The following is a 25311-nucleotide window of genomic DNA, read 5'->3' on the forward strand; positions in this document are numbered from 1 at the left end:
CTTTAATGTGCACCAGTGCGCACTGAGTGCGTCCAATCGAATTCGCTATAAGATATAGTGAATCACAATTCTAAGGGCTGTATTCATGGTTCGTTCTTATTTTAAGACCATCTTATAAATAATATTTCTTAAAAATGCTAATATGGTCCTCTAATTCCTGACGTTTTAAGACTGTACTTAAGACAGTCTTAAATATAACATCCAACGGTCTTAAGTAATAAACATCTATGAATATCGGCCTAAATGCAATTTTCAATTATTAGTGAGCATCACATAAGAGTATTAAGAAATAGATATCTTATTGGAATGATGTGATAATAATATGATAATTTAGGGAAACAAATAAAGATCACAAGATGACAATGATCAAGTACTTTTATTAATTATTCGTCAGCTATCGATGTTTACGATACGACACGAGATTACGCAGACTAGGCTGACTTGGCGAAATTGAATTTCTCGCGAATTTATCCAAGATGTTACGCACACTAGTAATTTGCAGGAATAATTTGGTATTCTTAATTTTCTGGTTGTGGTGTCGTGGCCTGCTGCAACTGATTATTCAGGTTCTGCGAAGCCTGCACGGCCATGTCGATCGCTTGTTTGGTAAATTTGGCGATACCTTCCTGAACCTTGCTGGAATTATCGTTGAAGGTCTTAAGAACGTTCTCTGATTCTGACACAAGAGTCTGAACACCCTCTTGGAAGTTGGTACGCAGCTGACTTAGCTGCTCCGTTGTCTCAGGATTGACGTTTAAATTACTGAATGTTTCAGACAGTGTTTTGTTCATGTTTGTCCAAACGTTCTCCAACTCAGGGCTCTTGGCCTTGATCTGCAAACGATCGGTCATGTGTGCGTACAGCTAAGAATGTTTTTTCTCAAGTTTTAAAAATAACACAGAATTTTTCTCGAAAAAATTGAAAGTATCGAGAGATGTATGCGAAATATAATTAAATGTACACGGATGTGAAAACAAGATGCAAATTAAGGCGCATGATGCAAGATGCATTAAAATTTATCTCAATTATTGAAATAATATAGTGCGCAATATTTAATTTTTGTAACAATATATTATTCAATATTTTATTTTTAATAACACTTATTTAATAGAAAATACGTAACCGAGAAAATTAAGATAACATTATTATGTTACAGTATCGATTCATTCGATTTGTACAATTTTAAGTGCGCGCGATGTTTCTCAAGTATATATAAGCTATGCGTAATTCTATTGAGTACTTATCTTATATTCTTAACAAGAAAAGGTATATATTATATACCTTTTGAATATGAAGAGCAGACTTCCAAAATGCATTCTATCCAAAATTTCATTTTTTAGATTAAAAAAGGCATACTGTTCAGTGTTGAGAGATTTATATTTTAAGCTACTCTATACGATGCTCTGAAAGCTTTTCTACACCATTAAGGGGATGCTGGAGCCACCTGTATTACCGATAAAACTAGCGTTTTTAATGTTTTTGTTCCTGTCGAATTTCTTCGTAATGGTTTCACAGAATAAAAATTCCTTTTCCACGATTAAAATATACATGCTAATGTATTTGTGGTTGGTGTATTTTGTGTTCAAAGCTGGAAAAAATAAAAAATTACAGATTTCTTTATCCATTTTTATCTCAGTATGGCCACCAACGCTGGAGGTAAAATGAATAAAAAAATTTGTATTTTTTTATTTTTTCTAGCTTTGAACACAAAATACCCCAACCACAAATACATTAGCATGTATATTTTAATCGTGGAAAAGGAATTTTTATTCTGTGAAACCATTACGAAGAAATTCGACAGGAACAAAACATCAAAAACGCTAGTTTTATCGGTAATATAGGCGACTCCAGCATCCTCTTAATTTATGTGCTGAAAAAAAGTGCTTGACATTCGAAGTGCATTATGTCCTTTAACTAGAGACGAACAAAATGTATTTGTTTATGTATTTTTAGCAACTGTTTAGCAATTTTGTTGAATATTTCACATTTTATACTGACTGACAAATTATTATTTTCTGTAAGGCGCGTAATTTTTTTGTGGCTTTCTTTCTCGTTTTCTGAAAATTATAAATGTTGGACAAAATTTTGAAAGAGTGCTCCTCATATACATATATTTAGGATCAGTAAATTCTATTGTATAAGTACAGAAATAATAAAAAACATGTAAAAAAAGTGTAATTTATCGTTTACTTGTAATTGTTTTTGTTTTTGGTTTTTTACACACAAACATGTTATAATAACATGTTATAATATTAAATAAGATTATAACTTTTTGTTATATTACATAACGCATCGATATAAACGATACTTTGAATCGTTGTATCTACATATATGTATAAATTGCACTGTAAATTTTCTTATTTTCGATTTTGATATCGATCGCGATTATCTCTTTTGCTCATTCGCATTGATTGTCTCTTTGAGGATCAATTTAAAAGAATAGATAAGCTGATCGGCTTTTCTCTTGCCAATTTATTCAGAAAGTAAACAATCCTCTACACTCTATGTGGAAAATTAGATGGTGCGGCGATGTTCTTTTATCTCTAATTTCGAAAATACGTCTATTTCTAGGTCTCTAGGTATGCGAGGATGTAGAGCGCCGATACTGCGAACAAATAAGTCAGCCTTTAATCTTCATATACATTTAAAAGTCGTAACATACCAAACAGATAATTTTGATAAAATTGAAATATCCAAATGCAAAATGCATTTTAACAATCGCTCGAACATTTGCTTAGTTGATTCGTCAAGTTACAATGAAACACATTTAACGTACCAAGTATGTAAAAAATGTGTGTGTGTGTGTGTGTGTGTGTATGCGCGCGCGTATGTGTGTTAAATATTCAAATTTACCTCATTAGACATATTCTTGAGATACGTGTGGACATTGTTGAATAAGTTGGTGCTTTGCTCCTTAATAGCATCGAGAAACTCCTGTTGGTTGGGAAGCTTCTGTTGAAGTTGTGCGCCCAAGTCGTTGATGACATTTTGAGCCTCTTTGATGCGGTCGGACAATTGAAGAGGTTGCGTATCAGTCTGCTGATTCCCGACATCACTAGTGGGTACAACGTTGCCTTCTGCCGTAACCAAAAGGACGGCTAAAATAACCGAAAGTAAGTACCTCATCTCAAGCTGGTATTTCCTCTTTGGTCGATTAGAAAACAACTGATGAGTAGGATGGAGGATTATACTCTCTTTTATAGGCGTTTCTTATCGAAGGGGGCAAAGTGCTTATTATCTCACTACGACGACAACGACCTGTGTTTCTCTCGTTGCATTATAGAAGGCCGCTTTACACATATTTATTTGAATCTGTGCTTGCTTCAAGATGCTCGGCATTTCCAGAATTACAGTATTTCTTTCAAATATTTATATAAAGCTCATTTTTTAATTTTGTTCCTTAATTGTTGCTCAACTAATACAAATAATGATAAATAGATAAAAGAAACGGAACTTGTTGCTATTTATAACTCAAGTTTTACATGAGTATTTTACTGTATTATATTTTTTATTATTATTATTATATTGAATTATTTCTTCATGGACATTATGATTTTTATTCTGTAAAAGCCAATTATTTTTAATGACGTTGTCTTTTAAAAAATAATAGATTGATCTCTTTAATAAATATTTTTTGGAGAGAAATTTGATATACATATGTTAATTCTGTTAATGTACGTATCTCATAAGTATAAAATTTTTTGTCAAAATTTGAAATGATTAACAAATATCTAACTTAGAGTTTAAAAAAATTTTAATTTTCTTTTAATATGTAAATATACACACACACACACACACACACACACACACAAAACTGTGTATGTACGTATTTTACTCGGCAAACAAAAAAAAGTTGGACAAACAAATTGTTATTATACGTTTAGCAAGAGTCTTATATTTATCGCAAAAGAAATTAAAATTAATTATAATTAATGTTTCTTTATTAAATGTGCGTGATAGTTAATTCTTTATTATACAATTGTTGTTATAAAGCATATAATACTTAATTCTTTGCAAATATTTTGTTAGAATCTTTTCATAAAGCTTTAACATAAAATATTTATTATTTCGTCTTAATTTAAGAGAGAAACGGAATAATTGAGAAATACTTTCTCAATTTGTGATTTTAATATTAAGAGTTGGTACCTTTAACTTAAATTTAGCTATTTTTCAAAAATTACAATAACTGATTATTCTTTGATCATATTTCCAAGAGTCTAGTTCAATCTTTTATATATAATATATATATACAGGGTGTTTCCAAATTAAATCGCAAAACTTCGGGAGCGTGTAGAGGAGTAAAAAACTAAGAAAAAAAGTCCTATAGACATATGCTCGTTTTTGCTCCGTTTCAGAGAAATCGAAAAAAAATGTTTATATTTCTTGCCATATCTAGCACCGACATATTTGATTACATTTTCCACTTTCTGTTATGAATTTGTCAGTCGCTCTTTGAAAGCCTTTAATAGTAGATGAATTTTGTCTTTTGCAATATGCCGCGTACGTATTCTAATAGTGAATATGCTGATATGGTTTTTGTATACGGTTTCTGCAACGGTAATGCTTTAAAGGCCTGGCTGCTACAAGAGCCGTGTTTGACAGATGCAATGCTTGTATTGCTGCAAGAGGTGCACATTTCGAACAAAATCTTCATTAAAAAGTTTATAAATAAAATAATTAAAATAATAAATTAAATATATTTTTTTCTTTTTTCGTGATTTCCTGCGAAACAAAGCAAAAAGGAGCATATGTCTATAGGACTTTTTTTCTTAGTTTTTTACTCCTCTACACGCTCCCGAAGTTTTGCCATTTAATTTGGAAACACCCTGTATATGTACGTATATATGTATATACTAGGAGTGCAGTAAAACGTAGAATGATTAGCAGCACGTATTAATAAATCAACAAATTAATAGCATAAAATAAGCACGCCCAAAATTAATGACCCGTTGATAGGATCAAATGAATGAATTATAAAATTTAACCGTAAAGTCGATAATCGTTAAGAGTACAAGAATTTTAAGTCAAGATCAACTTGTAAACATAACGCTACTTTTATAGTTTCCTCAAGAAGAGAAATATTAGACTCCTTCCTACAAATTTATACGATAAGGGATACATCTTATCGGAGAATGTTTTCGTATACTGAGATTTATAATAATTTACGAGTAGAGAGAAACCTTCAGAAAGGAAATCTCTTATTCCAGATAAGCGTACCGACCTTCTCTCTCTCTCTCTCTGATGCAGATTATAATGTATATATTTTATCTTGGAGAATGTTTACAACAGAAGTTTGCTACTACAACTAATAACTTTATTTAATAAAAAATATATAATTTAATACAATTGTCTGATATTTTATTTTACTATAACAAAAAGACATTTCTGTTATTTGTAAACAGTTTATAATAAGCTTTATTATAATTAACTTACACATGATGCGAAATGAATTGATGGTTTCGGATGAAAAGGTCAAAGTTCAAGGCGAGATTGTGATTATCAATTTTAACTGCCATCTCTTCCTCCCTCCGTGAAACGTTACATTAGTCGGATAAAGATGTATAAACATTTAGATAAATGTACATACATGTAGAGGAAGGTCACCGATACCAACATACCACTTTGTTTTTAGACAATATTTCTTAAACAAAAGGTAAAAATACAACTTTAAAAACATAAATACAAACTAAAAAGTGTCTTCAGATAGTATAAGCAGTTTTTATAATACTGTTTGCAATTTTGCAATAATTAAGTTTTTCGTAAGTTATGCAAAAATGAGCATCTGACAAAATGGTCTCCAAAACTGACATAGTAGGTAATAATGCCATCATTCCTATTCTATAAATAAAGATATATCCTATTCTGTAAAGAAAACTAATTTATGAAACTATAAACATTTAAAATGACATAATATTATCAATAATACAATCACTATTATTTTAATTATGCAATTTGCAAAAGAACATCGTAAGAATTTTTTTCTCGGATTCATAGAATTTGTTTTTAGCTGATTTGGTATAGAAATAAGTCAAATATATGAATTATGAGTTTGTACTTCTTTAATTAGCTAAACAGATTACGTTTTTATTAGTATTAATAAGGAGCAAAGGTTAGTTTCTAAGAAATAAGGGGATGTCGCTTTAGGAAACCTATGTCAGTATAGGTGACCTTCCTCTATGTACATATGCATACAACCGAATTGCTGATTCTGAGATGATGAGTGATGACGTCCAGTTCACGCTTTTTAAGAGCGAGGGGCAGAAAAATAATAGTTTTTTTCCAAACAGTGTTTATTTGATATCATGTATTTAACCACTCTGTACATATCAGGGCCGTTTCAAGCCAGAATGCAACGGATACAGTGCACTCGGGCGATCTTCCCAAGTTCCCATCAAACCAAACATGCAGCATAGACGTTATGTAACATTAAACGAATAAATGTTATATTCTGGTATATCTCTATGTCAGTAATTTTGAATGTACATTTATGTATCAGACATATTTCAATGATACTATAACATGATAAGTGTCATACACGCGCACGCACACACACACGCGCGCGCGCACACGCATGCACACGCATGCACACGCACACACATACACATACACACACACACACACGTTAAATATTTTTCTATATCTTGTGTGATCCCGTACGTACGATATTATAAAAGCTTGATGATTGCAGCTCTTTCAGATTCAGGAACCTGGAGAACATTTCAAAAGAGCTTTGAAATCTCCAGGATTCACTAACTGGATTTGCTATGCTCTCTTATAAAACTTTTGGGCATTTTCTTCTTACGAGAAACGCGTCCATCTCTTATGTATAATTATGTAATATACATGATTTTGTTGAGTACTACTCAACAAAATGAAAGAATTACCTAGCTATTCCACCTGCAAAAATAGGCAAACTTCAAGATAGAAGAACTTCGTCAAAAATCATTATATCTTGATGTTTAAAAAAGCATTTTACAGTTCGAAATATCGACTTTTCAGACTGATACTTTAGAAAACGGTCTTACTAATATTTTATAAAGTTACACAAACATAAATGAAGATGCATTAAATCTCAAAATTTTTTACAAAATTTGCAAAGTTTTACAGCGCGAATTAAAAATTGCACACAAATACGGTTCACAACATTTCGAAAGAGTGAATGTTTACCTCTAATTTGCTTTTTTATTGAACTCTGTATAATTTTTTTTATCAAGTTATTCAACATCGAATCAAAATAGATCATTTTTGTTTCTATGTTGAATAACTCACTGAAGAAAAATTTCTAATATGCTAATACACAATAGTCAGCATTTATTATAACGCATTTTTACTTTTAAGCATTTTGAAATGTTTTTAAAATACATTTTAGCATTCATTATACATACTTTCTCATTTTTCTTAAACTTAAACATATTATCACACAAACATACATACAAGATGCTTGATAATTAACGATAAAACTCTCGCATAGGGGCAGAAAGGACTAAACTAAATAGAAAAGTTCTCTACCATTTTGCATTTTTCGCATTAGTTAATAAATTATTAATTTATGAAAATTTTCAAATTTGCCCAGCCTACCGCCAAATGCAAGCGCACGGCGAGATAAGACCGCCCAGACACAGCAAACGCTTCTTAAAATATTCACAAAATATTCCTAAAATTCTCAAAAAATATTCCAAGAATATTCCAAAATGTTCCGAATATTTTATGTAAAAGCAACATTAAAATGTCGGTTAAAAATTTAATTTGTATATCGTTACAACTTCCGAAAATGTTCCATATATATTCCATGTATGTTCCGCAAAATTTGAATTTTTCTAAAAATTCGAGGTCAGATCGTCCATGAGTCTTCAAACAAAATTTTACTTTGGAAAACACATTTAATGTGTTTTCACCTTGGAACCCAATTTTGGGACTCCCTTCACAGACGAAGTGCTGCGCTCCTTATGTTCTCCCCCAGGTGATTCTTATTTACGAGTAAATGCTCTTTGCCACGGTCCTCTGTCGGCGGAGATGTGTACTGCTCGCTCGCTAGCGATTTTCGTGAAACATGCAAGGAGTATTCTCACAATATTCTGAATATTTCATTGATATTTGCACATTCTATGACAATTCTTTTACTGTTCCGGAATAGCGGTACATTGATAATATGAATCGAACTTTCTGTGAATATTTAACGTTGGGGAGAGACGCATGTTATTTAATATTTTATTTAGCTGTATACATTTCGAGTTATGCGAAGTTAAACGATAGTATGGCATTTTTGTGATCTAAACATGCCGACAGTATCTTTTTCGAAGATTTCATATCAAAACAATTGTTCCAAATCGATTGCAGCTCTATTGTTAATCTATAGTTTATATTACATATGTATGTATATAGATTTTTAATACTATATAAGCAGTCTATATGCGGAAGGAGTTATGTGTAATACATACGTTTGCATAATTTGCATACATACACTCTACAGTACTTTACTTTTCTGTTAATTTTATATATATATATAACCAGATACTGTTTTTTAAACAAGACCAATTTCTTAAATCTATTTTTGAAGAAGGCCATATTACCACCTCTATTTCTCTTCGAGCCATTGTGCAGTATAATCGCCACATTTTTACAAATAGCGTTCTAAGTAATAAATGTTTTGCAACTTTGAGTTTAGAATTGATTGAATAACATGTTGGCAAATGTAATTGTTAAGTTTTAAATTTAAATATCAATCGTTAACCAAGTTATTGTATAAAATGTAAATAGGATACCATAATACTATCTTTTCCTCTGTATATGTTTGTATATAACGGCATCTTTTTTATTTTATTAAAATTTTTAGAGTGGATGCTTTAGGGATAAAGTAAATTTTGTCACAATATTAAAATGTACATTTTTTTATTTGTGTTCATGAATTTCAATACAATTGTGATAAGCGTTACATAACTTGAGTGATCCTGAAAAAGATATCTTTGTAGATAAGACTACAGACTTCAACAGGACGAAGATACTACACAATCAGATTAATTAAAAGATTAATTAGCGTTAAAACGCTTGAAAATCGAGATATAATGTGTTACAGATATTGCTCACTAGGCAAAATTTTCTGTAAAATGCTAAATTATTGAAAAAACTATAATTCCGGAGAATTTGTGAAATTGAAACTCAAGTTTATGGCTTCTCCGAAGAACACATTAATTTTGAATATAATCAAAGTAATAAAAGTATTGTGTTTTTGATACCGCGGCCGAGAGTGAGAATTAAATATTTTTAGTATCGTCTTTAATATTTTTTTCAGTAGTCTCTTCTTGTGTCCCCTTTTCTGCTCCCAATATCTCACCCATCAAATCTTTTAGGTTCCCTAAGTTATTCTTAATATCATCTATTTCATTGCCTCCGATAATCCTTATTCCCTTTTTTGTTTCCTTCACCAAGCTGTTGGCCGTGTCTAAGAGCCCTCCTATTATGCTTGCCTGTTGTCTATCCGTTATAACATTGCTGACCGATCTCTTTACCTTATCGTCTTTGACCCTCCCTGTGACATTCTTTATTGTTTCTTTTAATATGTCCCAGGATTTATCCAGATTATTTATCAACTCTTTTATTTTATCACCCTTCTGCAGGCTTTCGTTTATATATTCTTTAAATTTCTTGATAGTCTCATCGGCATCATTCACAATCTTCTTCGAGCTTTCTGTTAATTTGTTTTGGGCACCGTTTATAATGTCTTTGCCCTTCTCTAGAATATTTCTGATGCCATAAGATTCACCGCCACTTTGTTTTTTTCTTAATACCTCCTCCATGGTCTCTTTTACCTTTTCTTGATATAAATTGAGTTTCTCCTTCAGTTTCAGTTTCAAATCATCATTAATAAACTGCCCGATGGTATCCTTAATGTTCTGAATTTGATTATTCAGCGCATACTGATAATTTGTCTCGATTTCTTGTTTCACTTTCTTGAGCTTTTCGAGAACTTCATTTACATTTTTATTCTCTTGTAACCATTTCATGGCATTTTCTTTAGCTCTCTCAAATATGTTTAAGGCGCTCCTTCCTTTTTCCTGGGAGTATTTCTCGAATTGTTCTAAATATTCCAGGAATTTGTCCCTGTAATCCTCAATTTTGTCTTTCACTTCCTCGGGAATATTATCAAGTATTTGTTGTATTTGGTCGGAGATTTCTTTGCGCAATTCAAATTCTGTACTTCCAACTTGAGCCGGGATAGCCTAATAAGCGGTTGATAAAAACAAGATTTAGTTATATTTCAAGGTATGATATATGTTTTGTTATTTAAAGTAATCTGATTTTAAGTAAAATTAAGATATTCTGAAAAAGATGTATTATATAGAATCGCGTGTTCATAAGTTCAGATCTACAATAGGTGTTTTAAGCCTTAAGCCGTAAGAAATTGACCAATTACAGTCGAATCCGAGGAGAATAATCGATTGTCATCGTTCTTTTCTTATGGCTTAAAGCTTAAAAACCTATTGTAGATCCAGACTAATCGATTTTAGCACAATTACAATATTCAATATTTAGCAACTTTTCTTTTCTCTATTCTTTGCATTTCTGAATCGCAAAACAATTTTTTGCATTTGCGAAATATTATAACTTACCTGGCTCGTGTAACACAGGGCCGCCAGAACGGTTGCTAGAAGAGCAACGCGTACCATCGCGATTTAAAAGGAATGACTGAGTGACAAGATTGAAGAGACGTGCCAAATTCTCTGTCAGAGAGAAATCAGCAAATTGTACTGTGCAATGACAATTCAACGAATACGTTTATATATTAGCCGAATATTCCAGCTATTATTTACCAACCTGTTATTATTAGCATGGTACACCTGAGTTAATAACTTGACTGAATAACATCCTTTCATGTGATAATGCGCATGATAAATGATGAATTGAAACTGTTAATTACTGATTCAACGAAATCTAATACTAAACGTCGTAACGTCTGACATAACAATATTTCTTTGCTCAAAATATCTTTTTGCACAAAAAATATGAAAAATATGAGTTGATTTTTGTATTAAATCACCAGATGGCAGTCTTGCAGATGGTGATGTACACAAATACTTTGTCAACAATTCATTTATCAATTTCCTCATGGAAATCAATCATGTAATTTTTTCTCTAGAGTGGAAACGTGAAAAGTGGAAATTTTTATGTATGTATATATGAACGTATACACACATACATGCAAAAAATTTTCACTTTTCACATTTCCGCCCTAGGAAAAAGTTACATGATCGATGCCATGGTTTAATTAATGATGCAAGTTATATTAAAGCTGTAATATCATTTTTATAATATCATTTTTATTTGCTACGGTATATTAATAATTTTCTCGCTATTCTATAAAATTTGAAGGATGTATTTGTGTGTTTTAAATTGTATATGTATGTAAATCTATTACAGGGTTGGAAAGTAACGCGTTATTTGTAACGCCGTTTTCTCTCGTCGTTACTTTTTTCAGTAACGATTGTTATTTTTTTCTGTCTATAACGGTAACATTTATACAGTAACAGAATTTAGCCGTTACTTTTACCATTACTTTAGTTCCCTATTATTTTCTTATTTTATAATTTATTCTTAATTTTGTAAGAAATATTTTGTACTTAATATCTTATACCTATCGTGTTCTAATAGGTACTGCCAACGTTAAAAATATATAATTCACAATACATATATATATATATAACGAATCGTTACTTTTCAAGTAACAGTAACGCGTTACTTTTTAAAATTTGTAACGAGTAACGGTAACGAGTTACTTTTTTCAAAACGTAATAGTAACGATAACGCGTTACTTTTTTGAAGTAACGAGCACAACCCTGATCTATTATATATCGTTGTTTTATCATATTGTGTATATATCATTATATATTTACTTTTATGCACATATCCGTTTATTATTATTTGAACTACGAGGTTGGATAGTTGCATACTGGGATCAAGTGTGTGAAAACTGAGATGGAGATTAAACTAGAGATATACTAAAGACATGCATCTACATTCTGTTCTTACGAATAAGGCTGTGTTCGCTTTTGTGCTCACAACGCTTTAAGCGTCGTTAAAGTCGTCTATATTACCAATTAAATCGTAATTTTTTTAATAGTAATGTGTTGAGGTAATATATATATAGTATATTCACAGAAGTGCAATTATGATGTGACCCAGGCACGCCAAGTTTTTTCTTCACTATAATCCAGTTGATCATTTTAGTCACTTTCAATCTATCTTATGGTCTTGCATTATAAAATACTTGACTAATTGCATTTATTTCATATCCGTTTTTTATTAAAAGGAATGTAATATTCAATACCTTCTTTATGCACTTGGCGTATATTTTTTTCTTTTTTAAAGAGGTTTTTTTTAGGGATTTCACTGCTTTTTGTAAATTTTTTAAAACAACGTCGTCGTCGTCGTTAAATGTCGTTGTCTCGTTCGACGTCGTCGTTGCCGTCCAGCGTCGTCGTTGTGTCGTTGTCCTAGTATCGTCGTCGTCCATCATCTCTCTCTCTCTCTCTCTCCCCCTCTTCCTCCCTCCCTTCCCCTCTCTTCTTCTCTCTCACTCTGTCTCTGTTTGCGTCATGTACATACATCGATAATTATTACATATGTATATGCATTAATTTTTATTTATATTGCTAATTTTAATGTAACATTATTTGAATTTGTAAAAAGCAGTTTAATAAACAAAACGCTTTACATGTATGCACACACATCACTAGATTGACAAGGAAAAAAGAAAATATTTTTTTTTAATCGGCTCTCAGCTCAAAAGCTTCCATTTCATGCCAAAAGAACACCTCTAAATTTTTATTAAAAGATATTAAGATTTAGAGATCGCTAGTGAACGATTCTTAAATCAAAAAAGAATCACGTCGGAAATGATATATATTTATTAAAAAACAAATTGATGGTCTTAACAAGCAGAGTGATACGGAAAAATTATCAGAGACATACTTTCCTTTGCTTAGCATAACTCCCCCTATATAATATCATTTTATCCTCTCCTTGTTTCGATACTTGTTGGGTATATAAAGATATGTATCATGATGAGAATTCGGCTGAACATCTTAACGAGTACTTTATTACAACAAGTTATCCATTTTCAATATTAATTCATGTAAGTTTATTGGAACACAGATACTAATTTTTATATTTTATAACTCGAAACACGAATTGCAAACATTTAATTAATCAAGAAATGTTGTGCTCGTTAGAATCTGGAAATTTTGCGTTCAATTAACAACTAATTACAAACATTTGGATTATCGGAAATTTTGTAATAAAAGACGAATTCCTTTGAACATTATAACTCGAAATTCTTTGGACTAACATCAATATAAGGAAAAATGAAAAACAATTTTTAGTTAACGAGCGTTCTTGCGTAATCAATAATTAGACATGTTAAGAAAAAATAAACTTAGATTAGTCGTCAGTTGCGTGAAAAATTTACGAAATTCTTATACACTGAAGATAGCCTAATTTAATATATGTCTTAAGAAATACAGTCCGTTTTTATTTAGTTTATTTCAATTAATTAAATTATATTTTTTAGTATTATGTACTCATTTCATTTTCTAATAAAGAGTTTTTTTATCGTCAATTTGAGGTATTTGATTTGAGGATGTCAAAACCATGAAGCGATATACTTTAGAACTTTTTTAAGGATAAAAAAAATTTTTTTCTATCTTTAAAAACATTTTATAATCCAGTTAAATGCGACTTTTAAAGGCCCTGTAGGAGATCCCGGGAAAAATCTAACTGAATCTTGTTCTGAGTGAACAGACCTACAATTTGAGGGGAGTAACGACCTATTTGAACGCTTAGAATCTTGCTAAAATCGACGTGAACTCAAAATTTGGTCATTTTTCATATTAATCGAGCTATATTTCTTAAGATGTATATCGTAGGGTTAAATGAATTATTGCATTGTGTTCAACGATCAAAAAAACATACCACATTTAAAATCCGGATTAAGCTATGTTTGCATCAAATCAAACATATATTAAGAAAAATCGAAACTTTGATTTAAAAATCGTTCACTAGCGACTTCTAAATCTTAATATTTGTTTATAAAAATTTAGGGGTGTCCTTTTGGTATGAATGGAAGCTTTTGAGTTGAGAGGCTGATTAAAAAAAAATTTATTTTTCTTGTCGGTCTAATATGTACGACTGAAAAAATCTGAAAATCTGAAATGGTCCATTTTCGGGACTCGATTTTCAGATCAGCTGCACCAATTTTATTTGGACTGATTGCAATCGAAAGATATCGATGACATTATAATGTAATAAAAGTGCTTTTAGATTTTTGCAGTTTTTGTTTTTCAGATTTTGATTGCAGTTTTTGTTTTTCTGAGTAATTTTAATCTAAAGTTTGTTGATGTCAAAACTCCAGATAAAGCTAGTGGCAGTGTAGCGAATTTGGCAACGGCACGAACATATACGCAATGACATTCACACACGTCAAGCGGTCAAGCGACCCATTTTATATTTTTGTGCACTTGGCGTCGCGACGCTACGGCGTCGCTTGATTGATTTGTTTTAGATTTAATATTCTGTATCTTCTAAACGAATTGATCGAATTTGAAAAAATCAAACGTAGGAATGTAGGGAATTGAAAGACTTTTCTAATGTATCATTTGACCCCCTTTCCTATTTGAAATTTTTTAGGAATTAATACTCCCACTTAGGGGGTTGAAATTGAGAGAAGAATTATACGTAAGAATTATACGTCAAAAGATGTCCCCCTCCCAACACAAATCGACCTGTTTTTGCATTTTTTCGAAAAATTACGAGTATGTTTGTAGGAGTTATTCAGTCTATTTCGTTTTCGATGGGCCACCCTGTATACCTATTAAAAACAATTAATCTTTCCTCTATTATCTTCTTTTAAAATTAACATTCAACTATTAATAAACCATAACTAAGGATTATTTGTTATTTTCTTCAGAACAAATAAAATTAGTAATCATTTTTATTAAAATATTTCTTTAAGTGTTAAAAATTTAAATCTCTTTAAATTTAATATCTCTTAAAATGTTTAAAATTTTATAAGGTAAAGAAATATTTACATTTAAAGATAAAGAAATATTTTAACACATGTAGAATTAGAAAAAAGTTAAAAAAATTTGTTTTATAAAATAATCAGTTGTAGTTAAAAGTTCACTCATTTAACTAAATCAAGTTAAAAGTTAGTAACATTTAACCTATTTACTTAACTTTTAACTAATTAACTAATTAACTGCAGTTATTACCCAACCTTGTAAAATACATTTGTTTTTCGCATCGATATGCATTGTATAGGTACGCATTGCATTAATTTGATTTTGAAACTTTTACGTTATGGATGTACACATGTCATAATAATTATTCAAAAAAATATCTATACGAGCATGCGTACTCGATAAAAAATTTCTTATTTAAAACGTATATTTTCCTTAGATCATTGTATATATTTCACGGCATTTGTGTAAACATACACGGTAAACACGGTATCAATGCCTTTTGCAAATTGCATGTAAATTTAAGTCTATTTTTACCGTCGTATTTAATTAAAAATTGCCGCAAGTGTTTCAAAGTGAAAGAAAATAAACGAACAATACTGAAAGTAACAAACGCTTTTATGCACGTTAACGTTAAGCTAATGCTACTCGATTTTGAATATCGAGACAGATAAATATAACATTCGCAAAACTAGAGATCCAGACAACATTATGTCCAAAATGCGGACATAAGACGTCTCGAAGACATCTTAAAGATTGCTTTAAGATGTCTTATAATACATCTTGAAGCAATCTTTAAAACGTCTTCAAGCCGTTTTATGTTCGCATTTTGGACGTAATGTTGTCTGAGTATATAATATTAAAATGAGAAATTGTTGTGAAAAATTAATGTAAATTTTATCAATTTCAACATATTTTTATTCATGATTGAGATCGGTTACAATCGATTGTTTGGTACATGTCGACAATAATTCAGGACTAGTCACGAGATACATAATAATGTCTAAAGACCGTAACGCAAGAGTAGAGGATCGTTAAATTTCCTATAGCACTCGGGATTCCTGAAGTGTCTAGGCAGGAGCTTCCAGATCCGTCCACCGTGACGGAGTAAAGAGGCACGTATTTTCGGTCTTAGGAAACTGAACGTGATTGGGCTGGTGGCATCGAGTACGCGGCCGAACAGGATCGCTTTGTTCTTCAGGGTGACCGAAATGATGTCGCCCGGCAGTAGGTAGTCATAACCGAGAGCGCCAACTATCTGTTCTCTGGGCAGGACGATGTTGAAAGCATCCGAGGAAATGGCGGAGCTGCTAGCCACGGCGGAGCTGCTAGCCGAGGAGGTCGATGCGATGGCTGACGATGCGGAACCACGACGGGTAAGACTCGCGAACGAAGTGGATATTTGATTCTGCGATCAATGTCCAGATCAAGGCCATGATATGGAGCAGATCCGAGCACGGTGCGACCTCCCGTAGAAGCGGACGCGGAAGCGCTCGCGGCCGCGGCGGCGGGTGCGATAGTGGACAGGCTCGGTCTGTATTTGCGCAACGGCAAGGTAAGCGGCACTTGTCCAACAACCGGGGTTGAGACGACGTTTGTCGCTGAAGAAGCAGCAGCAGCGGAAGCGGCTGCCACGTTGCCCTCCAAAACGCTGGGTATGACTTCCGGTTGAATCAGAGCGGAAAACACTGGCTGCGTTTCGGCGACGGTGGCGGTGGCGGTCGAGGAGCTCGCAATTTTTGCAGTCTCGATAGGAACGACGGGTGCTATAGGGACTATCGGCTCTATCACTGGGCTTACTACCGGGCCACTACCGATAGCAACGGAGCTCGACGTGCTGGACGTTGTCACTGTGGTGCTCTGTTCAATCGGTCCGTTACAGAAGGGTGTTCTTGACAAGTATGAGCTTATTCCGGAGAACACCGAGGGCAAAGAGATGCCACTTACACCAGTTTTAATTAGATGAGGTACTCCAGACGCGTAGTAACCGTGGTAGAAGCCGCGGAACGAAGACAGCAGTTCTGCCAATGATGTCTGATAATCCGGGACAATGATTGAGCTATCGCTGGAAGTGGCCGCAGTCGCCGTTGCCGTCGCTGCCGCCGCCGATGCCGCCGCTGTGGACACCGCAGACGCCGCTGTAGACACGATCGGTTCTGCGATTATCTCCTCCAGCGGAAGTACCGAGCTGAAACTTCCTAATAACTTTTCTCGCAGGCCCAAACGTAGATGAGAAAACAAGTGCACGAAGATATGACGAACGTGTGTGCGGAAGAGATCGATCCCAAAGTGCAGCACTTTGAAGAAGACCTGTTTGAGCCGATGAATGGCACCAATGATGCTGGGGAACGGTACGGCGTCATGGATTATATCGGGCAAAATCAGCAGATGATGAGGCTCTCTGATAACGATGTGGAGAAGATGCGAGGTATGATGAAACAAGTGGCCCAAGATGTTGTCGGAGACGATATCCCCATCTATCAATGGCCCCAAGCTAAGCCCGGACCTCAAGTTCCGCAAGACGATCAGGCCGTAATGCCAAAATTTCCTCAGCTCACAGAAGAACTCGTGCACGATCGTACCCGACAAGTGCAAGTGACCGTGTGAGAAAGCCTCGACCTCGCAAGAGTGAGCATCCAGATCGATCAGAGGAACGACATCCCACGGATTCGCTCCGAGAAGTCCGTTTGATGCGGTTGCGGCTGCGGCTGCGGCTGCGGATGCGACCGCTTGACGCTTCGGCAAATTATTAAACCTCTCAGATTTCGTAGTATTCTGCAAACGAATTAAAGATAAGGACCTTTAATCGCACATCATTTCCATTTTGTCAAGTTAAAAATTTTGAAATATATTATGTGACATTATATTTAGTTATGACACCATATAATAATAACCATCGTAGATTATTAACTATGTGTATTTTCTGTCTTTTTTTACTCCAGTCTTCTTTCTTCATTATTTAAATATGAATAAAATAATTGTGCAAGTTTCTCTCAATGAGGTTTGCTAAATTTAATAAATTCTACATTGCACTGCACATATTGTAATGATAATACTAATAATATTGTCATGATGTATAATTGTGTAATATAGCAGCGACTGCGTTGCAAATTTTCATCATTAAATACCTTTCGCAATTGTTGCAATCTCTCAGCAATGTCCTCTTCATCCGCAAGAATCAATGCTTGGATGAGATCGTGCATATTTCTGTATGAAAATACGTCATCCTGAAAGAAGAGAGAATCTAATTTAGATTTACTTTCATTTTGGTTCATTATTTCATTCTGATAACAATTCTTTATAATAAATAAATAGTATATTACTATATTTCAATTACTACCTGAGCATCTTCCTCTTCTTCTGCAACATCGTTGTTTGTTTTAGGGTCGATACTCAGTTTCTCCTGCTCCTCGCTTTTTTTAATATCCTTTGCCTCTTCTCCAAGCGTTCTTCTCTCGTAGATGGATTTTGGCTCCAACGGTTCTTCTTCTAATTCCAAAGGATTATTATTTCTTAGATGGAACATTTCGGCTTCCTTCTCTCTCTTTTCCCGAAGAAATGGTTGCAGTTCATGATCAAGATGTTTGTCAAAGGTATTAGGGATATCTAAGTTGTGCTTGGCGTAAGCCGAACTTGGAGGTAAAGAGGCCAGAAAGGTGATGGCAAATGCCGCGAGGATAATGTTCGTATTCATCATGATGAGTTTCGGGAACTCGATGACACTAGCTACAACAGGTTGCTTCATATACTCTCAGGACTATTATCATCGTGTCCAGATTCGGCACGAAGATCGTGATGGAATAAAAAAACACCGAAGATTGTTGGTCGACAACGATCGATTAACCAAGATACGTACTGATGCGCGTGAGATTATTCATGATTTTATCAGCGTCTCGCTTTATAATGGAGCACGATTCATCAACATTATTGCTTGAGAGATTGTTAATATGATATTTTTTACGCAACACATATTTGTATAATAATTCTGAATTTTTTTTTACCAATGAAATAAAATATAGCAATGTACTTTCTCTAAGTATGAATACATATTTAATATATTATACACATGCACGCGCGCGCCCACACGACACACACACACACACACACACATCTATATTTATATATAATAAATAATAAATATAAGCATATATTAATATTTATGTGTATATAAATGTCAATTTGCGTTTATATACTTATGCAATGTATTAGAAACCATTAAAAATAATTTATTAGAAATTTAAGAAAAATTTTTAATCAGATGTAATGTAAACGTTGTAAATTACGACTTATTATACATATAAATACATTGATATATATCGTATAAGCAAACTATCGCCAAATTAGTGTCAAATTCAATCAGAAGTTGATGACAAATCCGGTACCATCTGTGTCAGCAATAAATTTGTATTTGGCTAGCAAAGTCTGCGTACATAAGCAAACAGCAAATTGACAGAAAGAATCCAAGCAAACTTTAGTCGGTTTTGATTTTAATCGTTTTTGCTGTCAATTTGCTATCAAGTTGTCAACAAGCTTTGCATGGTTTTGTCGAAAATTTGTTGTCATGTTACGTCAACAGATTTTATTGTGCATCTGTCATTAATTTGCTGACATTACAACAGAATATAACAGAATTTTCATCAAATTTGGTGCCTTTTTGTCGAAAAAATTTGTGTAGCAAGCATTTGACAAAATTAATTTTTGTCAAACTTAACTGACTGGATATTTAATGACACAAATTGTAAATAAAGGAGAGAAACTATTATAATAAATCGATGAAAATTTGAATATTTTCCACATGAATTGGCTTATTAGCTTTTAATATCTCGTATAATATAATGTAGTTTTGTATATGTATATATATGTATAGTGTACATATATATGTAACTAATTATTTACTCGCATTTACAAATTTTCTTTACATTTAAATTCTAGATATTATCTCTTATTATATTATTTTGCGGAAAAAATCTAGTTTATAATCTTAATATTATATGTATGTATTGCAAGTATTGCAAGCTATAAATATCAATGTAAGGTTAAACAATTTATATACGTGTAAGCAAATTCGTTTTTATTGTAGATAAGGATCAAATCGTATTATGCTGAAATCGTCTAATCATTACGTTATTTTACTATTATTTCGATCCGGTTCTTTTATTATACCTATAATTATACTTTTACCACACATAAAATGTTAAATTTATAAAGTAAAAAAAATTATATAAAAACCTTCTAGTTATATTTAATGCAACAATGTCAAATAATTATAAACGATAAAGGGAGCATAGGAGTCGCGGTAAATAGTCCACAATTTCTATTTAATAAATAAATATATATAACCGAATTATTATATTCGGTTATATATTATATATATATGATACATCTTAAATGTTTCGGCTCATTTTTGAGCCTTCATCTGAGAATCCGACAACGATGATAAATATTTTGCAACTATTAATTATTCATTGATGCATACAATTGAGTTATTCGCGTTTGTATACTTTCGATTGTTTCTTAATTCTTGAACAATTAGATGAGAGTTCCGTTGAAACGCTACATGGTTGTCATTCTCAGACGCTTAATCGACCAAATGAAAACCTAAATGCTATTTTTGTTATGAAATAACCATAAATAAAGAGAATGACTGTAACAATTACAATTGAAAATTACTTACCAAAAGCATTGAAGGTGTTATTGTATCTCATGTGTTAGAATTATGCATCAGTTGGTATAATAAAATGTAATAAATTAATGGTAGATCTTATCCAAATGTTCAAAGTAAAGATATATAAATTGACTGTTCAAAAGTCTTAGTAAAAAAATTAAAATAAAGATGAATAGTTTACGAGACACTATATTCTATAGCTGTCATTGACTAATGAACCGATGCTATATTATAGAGTTAATTTGTCGATAATAGGGAAATAAGCTTTATGGAGACCTTCAGTATCTGTTTGTAAGTTTAAACATTTTATTTGTGTTTTGATAAATAAAATTTCAGAAATCAATCTTTTCTTAATTTCGTATTTGTCTTCTCTTTTCGTATCTTTTCTTCTCTTATCATGTCTTATTCTTTTCGTATAATGAGATTCTTCATCTAAAATAATAACGTTTTCCCATTCGAATTTGTGGCTCTCATGCACTCTATAATCGGTTATGACTGACCGAGTGGACGTGAATATATATTTATTATTAATGTCAAATAAAGCATGGAGAAAAAACTTAAAAAAAAAACTATACTTATTATTATTAAAAAGGCATTTGAAATTTATGATATATTTAAAAATTTAAAGATATATAAGACAGATCCCAACCGTTTTAAGTTAAAGACAAACGAAGATATAAAAGGTAGGAGAGTAAAAGGATTGTTAAAAATTAGAATTATTTATTTTAAATCTCTTTATTTTTTACAATTTGTCTGTCGAATACTATGTATTTCTCACTTGATGAGAGATACCGCGTTATCAGAATTAAGTAATTTCATGCCGTATTACAGCAGCCAGAAGATGTCACTTGACAGGCGGGGATTAAAATTCTGTCGATTTTACTGGTAAGGCCGGTTAAAAGATTAACAGATTGTGGCGTTGGCACTCTGAAATAAAAATGTTAATTGTTAATAAGGCGTTTTTCAATGAAAATAATTTGGATTGTTATTTGGCAAAGATGCATTATTAGCAAAATAATGCAAAGAGAACTAGCAAATAAATATATTATATATATATAAATAAAATAACAATTTATAATAAAAAATATGAATAAGAAGGAGCCACATACGTAGGATGTTTTTCGCAAAGTCATATATTTAAAATTTAAAAATAAACGCTTCGATCAATTTTTGACCATCTTCAGTACAAATTACAGAATACGAGAAACATAAAATGATATGTGAAGTTGTCTAAATAAGAAAATAATGTAACTTTGATTTTATTGACGTATGAGATTTTTCTTATTGAAAATTATTTCTTGATCGTTGTATAATAAACATAGGACTACCAGATTCTAATGAACAAAACAGAGTTTATTTTATCTATTTTAATTTCTTAGAGTGAATGAATCAAAAATTTACTTAGTTGAATTAATCAAGAATTTATATTTCAACAGCGATCAATTATTATAATGCGGTGTTCTTACAAGAAAAGAATATTACGTAGATGGAAGAACTTCTCAGATGGTACGAAAAAATTTAAGAACGTAAGTATAATGTGGCAATGACAATGTCAGCATTACGAGACGGTATTTATATATAATTGATGGAAAGGAGAGGGAAAGTGTTAAAAGGGAGTAAAATATTAGTGGAAGGGAACTATTTTTTAATTTATAATAATTTTTTAATTTATAATAATTTCGATGGATTATATGTATACATATAATCTGTAATATTGCAGTGAATGGAATTTGTTCTTTTATAAATATAATATGTATAAAATAGAAAAACTTACGAAATTGGTGAAGGTGAAGGTGGCACTTGAACATCGAAATCGTGTCTCCTCGAAATTGGCACAGATGGAGGTGGTAGAACCTGGATGTTGTATGCGTAAGATTTCCCTTGAAGAGAATCCGGCGTAATTATTTCCAAAGGCTGTGGCATTTGAGGTACTTCTACAGAAATTGGATATTCCTTTCGCGATTGATAAGGGATCGGCTCAGTAGAGATGACTCGATAATTTAATTTCAGTGGTTGATGTTCGCAAGACCATTTAGGTGAAACAATTTCCGTCACAGGTTTCGCAGGTTCCTGTAATTTTACAGATACATATTCATTGAATAACAATAATCACTTAGACTTGCTTATACTATGTATCTGTAGTAAAATTGGAGAATAAAGATGTACAATTGTATATACATATATCGTTATTATAAATAAGGCTGATATGTGCATGCCTGAAATGTTACACGTGATAAGAAATGGAATAATTAATTCTTGATTATTAATAATTCTTTGATGTTTAATAAGTTTGATGATTGAGTAATGTACGTTATAATGTGCATCGAGTAAAAAAGGGATGGATGCTATACTATACAATAAGATATATATGTGTGTGTGTGTGTGTATAATATATATATATATATATATTAACAGGGCTGGGTATTTTTGCATTTAAAATGCCATTTAAAATGCTAAATGTACAATACTTTAAAAAATGTATATTAAAATATAGGGAAAACCATTCTGTATTTGAAAACTATTTAAAATATCTAATTTATCCATTTTACATATAAAGTGGATTCGAAAAACATTTTACATTTTAAATACATTTTTTTAAGTATTTTATATTTGGCATTTTAAATGATTACCCAGTCCTGTATATATATATATATATCATGTGTTATATACCTCAATTGAAACAGGTAGATAACGCGGTGACTGACATGGCTCGCCGTATGTTACTATTTTAACACCATTGTACGGCAATTTGAAGCCGTAAGAAGACTTTAAATAGAAACAGATGATGACAATGAGAAAAAGTTGTAATTTGAATACTGCCGTCATCGTCACAAGGATTTACAAAACCTAAACTGGTATTCCATACACCGCGCTCCTGATATAGAAGTGGTTTCGCCGAAGACAAATTCACGAAATATTTCCTGTTTAGATGTAACCACAGCGATAAATCTTTAACAATAACAAAATAATAACAAAATAAAAACCTTTCGTTATTACGTGTCCCGCGAGGCTGAAAAATTGAATTGAAAGATGGAGTAAGCACGTATCTTTTTTTGGTGCGTGTTCATGCAGATTTCCTCATTTCCTGTGTAATTTGGATCATCAAATCATCTCATTTACTAGATAATTATCGTTAAAAATGAAAAATGAAAAATGAATACCACTGTATGCTAATTTATTAATAAATTAATACATGTTATGAATTTATAATTGCTAAATAAACTATTATACTTTTATATATACATATAATGTATACTATACATATTTTATATTTATATTTATTTATTTATAAATCCATTGTATAAGATCATTTAGATTCACATTATCTTACGATTGCAGAAAGAGAGAAAGAGAGAGAGAGAGAGAGAGAGAAGGCCGTACTTAAAAAAAAGAAGAAAAATAAAAATGTGTATCGCTTTATACAAATCGATTTTTTCTACTTATCGATAGAAATCGATACGTTATTACAAACTTTATACTTATGTCAGAATATGTTGGAAAATAAAAAACGGAATTACAATTATTTGTATATTATTCACATTTGGATAGCCATATAAACTTAATTATATACTCTCATATATATATATATATATGTGTATGTATATATGTATAAGAATAATATGAGAAAAATTGATGCTAAAAAGAAAATGTATCTATAGTTCAATTTAGAATAGTATCGATATTGAAATCTCTCAAATATTAACATTATTCTCGATTCCATGGAATATATAATACTTCTTTGAAGCACATTTCGCTAAAGCATATTTTTATATTACAAAAGAGATACTTTGATATCTATTATAGATATCGACATAGAACTTTACATTTAAAATAAATGATATACCGCATTGTCTGTACTTACATCATAAATTTGTATTATTTCTTTCGCTCGTAGTCGTTTTGTTTGGTTCCTTGTTTCATTCGTTTCGCTGTTTGTAATTTATGTCACGTATGTAAATGAAATAAATCAGTTCGACGCGTGCATACGAATCGTAAATTTCATGTACGCGTTCGCGAAGAAAGAAGAGAAAAAAGAAAAGATGCCTTGACGAAGAGAAACGCTTGAACTCGCGTGGAGCGTCTTTAAATAGCTACTGCACACTCCGAGATCCACGCTTTCTCTCGAAGATACATTAGATATGTTTCCATCGCGGAGATCATCGTACATCACCATGTGGTGTGCTTCCCTTTTTCTGAGTGAAACACTTTATGACCTGTTGACGGTCGTGTTTTGGCCGAGGAAGTAGAAAGGAGATCATAAATCTTCTACGCGCATTTGTAGATTATAGCCGGAAACCTGTTTGACCTTTAACATGTCGTCTAGGCGAACTTAAGCTTTTATCAAAGATGCTGTATAATTATTATTATAAATCCTTCTGTTGTTGTTATAAATAAGATTATTATTACAAAGTTTTTGTAGTAATATTATAAAGTAGTGCAAGTAAAAGTACATAATAATAAAATAAAAAAAGTTTAACAATTTTGTACACAGAGAGAAAAATGTTTGGTATTTGTAACTATAATTATATATTACTATAATTATGATTATTACTACTATAATAATAATAACAGTAACTATATATATAGTTCCAGCAACAAATGTTATAATTGGCAACCTAAAATGACTATAATTAT

The 25311-nt window shown here is 31.9% G+C and overlaps 4 protein-coding genes across 4 annotated transcripts; all 4 read right to left on the minus strand.

Moving 5' to 3' along the window:
* Positions 1 to 357: 357 nt before the first annotated feature.
* Positions 358 to 3179, minus strand: A4 (apolipophorin-III-like protein). The gene is made up of 2 exons (XM_018453377.1): positions 2854 to 3179; positions 358 to 833 (listed from the first exon to the last, which is right to left on the minus strand). Exons 1-2 carry the CDS (start codon positions 3124 to 3126, stop codon positions 519 to 521), a joined length of 588 nt encoding a protein of 195 aa, XP_018308879.1. The 5' UTR covers positions 3127 to 3179; the 3' UTR covers positions 358 to 518.
* Positions 3180 to 8872: 5693 nt separating this feature from the next.
* LOC108726028 (reticulocyte-binding protein 3) lies at positions 8873 to 10754 on the minus strand. The gene is made up of 2 exons (XM_018453384.1): positions 10608 to 10754; positions 8873 to 10217 (listed from the first exon to the last, which is right to left on the minus strand). The coding sequence occupies exons 1-2, from the start codon at positions 10662 to 10664 to the stop codon at positions 9252 to 9254; spliced, it is 1023 nt and encodes a 340-aa protein (XP_018308886.1). The 5' UTR covers positions 10665 to 10754; the 3' UTR covers positions 8873 to 9251.
* A 5212-nt stretch (positions 10755 to 15966) lies between these two features.
* LOC108726031 (uncharacterized) lies at positions 15967 to 18756 on the minus strand. The gene is given in 4 exon segments (XM_018453387.1): positions 15967 to 16373; positions 16376 to 17786; positions 18140 to 18238; positions 18352 to 18756. Coding segments are annotated over 4 exon segments (2274 nt in total). The 3' UTR covers positions 15967 to 16014.
* A 2735-nt stretch (positions 18757 to 21491) lies between these two features.
* LOC108726033 (uncharacterized) lies at positions 21492 to 23502 on the minus strand. Its single transcript, XM_018453389.1, has 3 exons — positions 23347 to 23502; positions 22451 to 22746; positions 21492 to 21603 (listed from the first exon to the last, which is right to left on the minus strand). The coding sequence occupies exons 1-3, from the start codon at positions 23500 to 23502 to the stop codon at positions 21492 to 21494; spliced, it is 564 nt and encodes a 187-aa protein (XP_018308891.1).
* Positions 23503 to 25311: the final 1809 nt, after the last annotated feature.

The sequence above is a fragment of the Mycetomoellerius zeteki genome, unplaced genomic scaffold, assembly GCF_001594055.1.
Source record: "Mycetomoellerius zeteki isolate Tzet28-1 unplaced genomic scaffold, Tzet1.0 scaffold38, whole genome shotgun sequence".
NCBI classification, from domain to species: domain Eukaryota; kingdom Metazoa; phylum Arthropoda; class Insecta; order Hymenoptera; family Formicidae; genus Mycetomoellerius; species Mycetomoellerius zeteki.

Coding starts and splice junctions, on each gene's coding strand:
- LOC108726033 (XM_018453389.1), bottom strand. CDS start 23,502: ATGACGGCAGTATTCAAATTACAACTTTTTCTCATTGTCATCATCTGT. Junction 22,747..23,346: donor ATCTACCTGTTTCAATTGAG/GTATATAACACA, acceptor GTAAAATTACAG/GAACCTGCGAAACCTGTGAC. Junction 21,604..22,450: donor CCTTCACCTTCACCAATTTC/GTAAGTTTTTCT, acceptor TTTTTATTTCAG/AGTGCCAACGCCACAATCTG.
- LOC108726028 (XM_018453384.1), bottom strand. CDS start 10,664: ATGGTACGCGTTGCTCTTCTAGCAACCGTTCTGGCGGCCCTGTGTTAC. Junction 10,218..10,607: donor CCCTGTGTTACACGAGCCAG/GTAAGTTATAAT, acceptor ACCGCTTATTAG/GCTATCCCGGCTCAAGTTGG.
- A4 (XM_018453377.1), bottom strand. CDS start 3,126: ATGAGGTACTTACTTTCGGTTATTTTAGCCGTCCTTTTGGTTACGGCA. Junction 834..2,853: donor TCAAGAATATGTCTAATGAG/GTAAATTTGAAT, acceptor GATCGTTTGCAG/ATCAAGGCCAAGAGCCCTGA.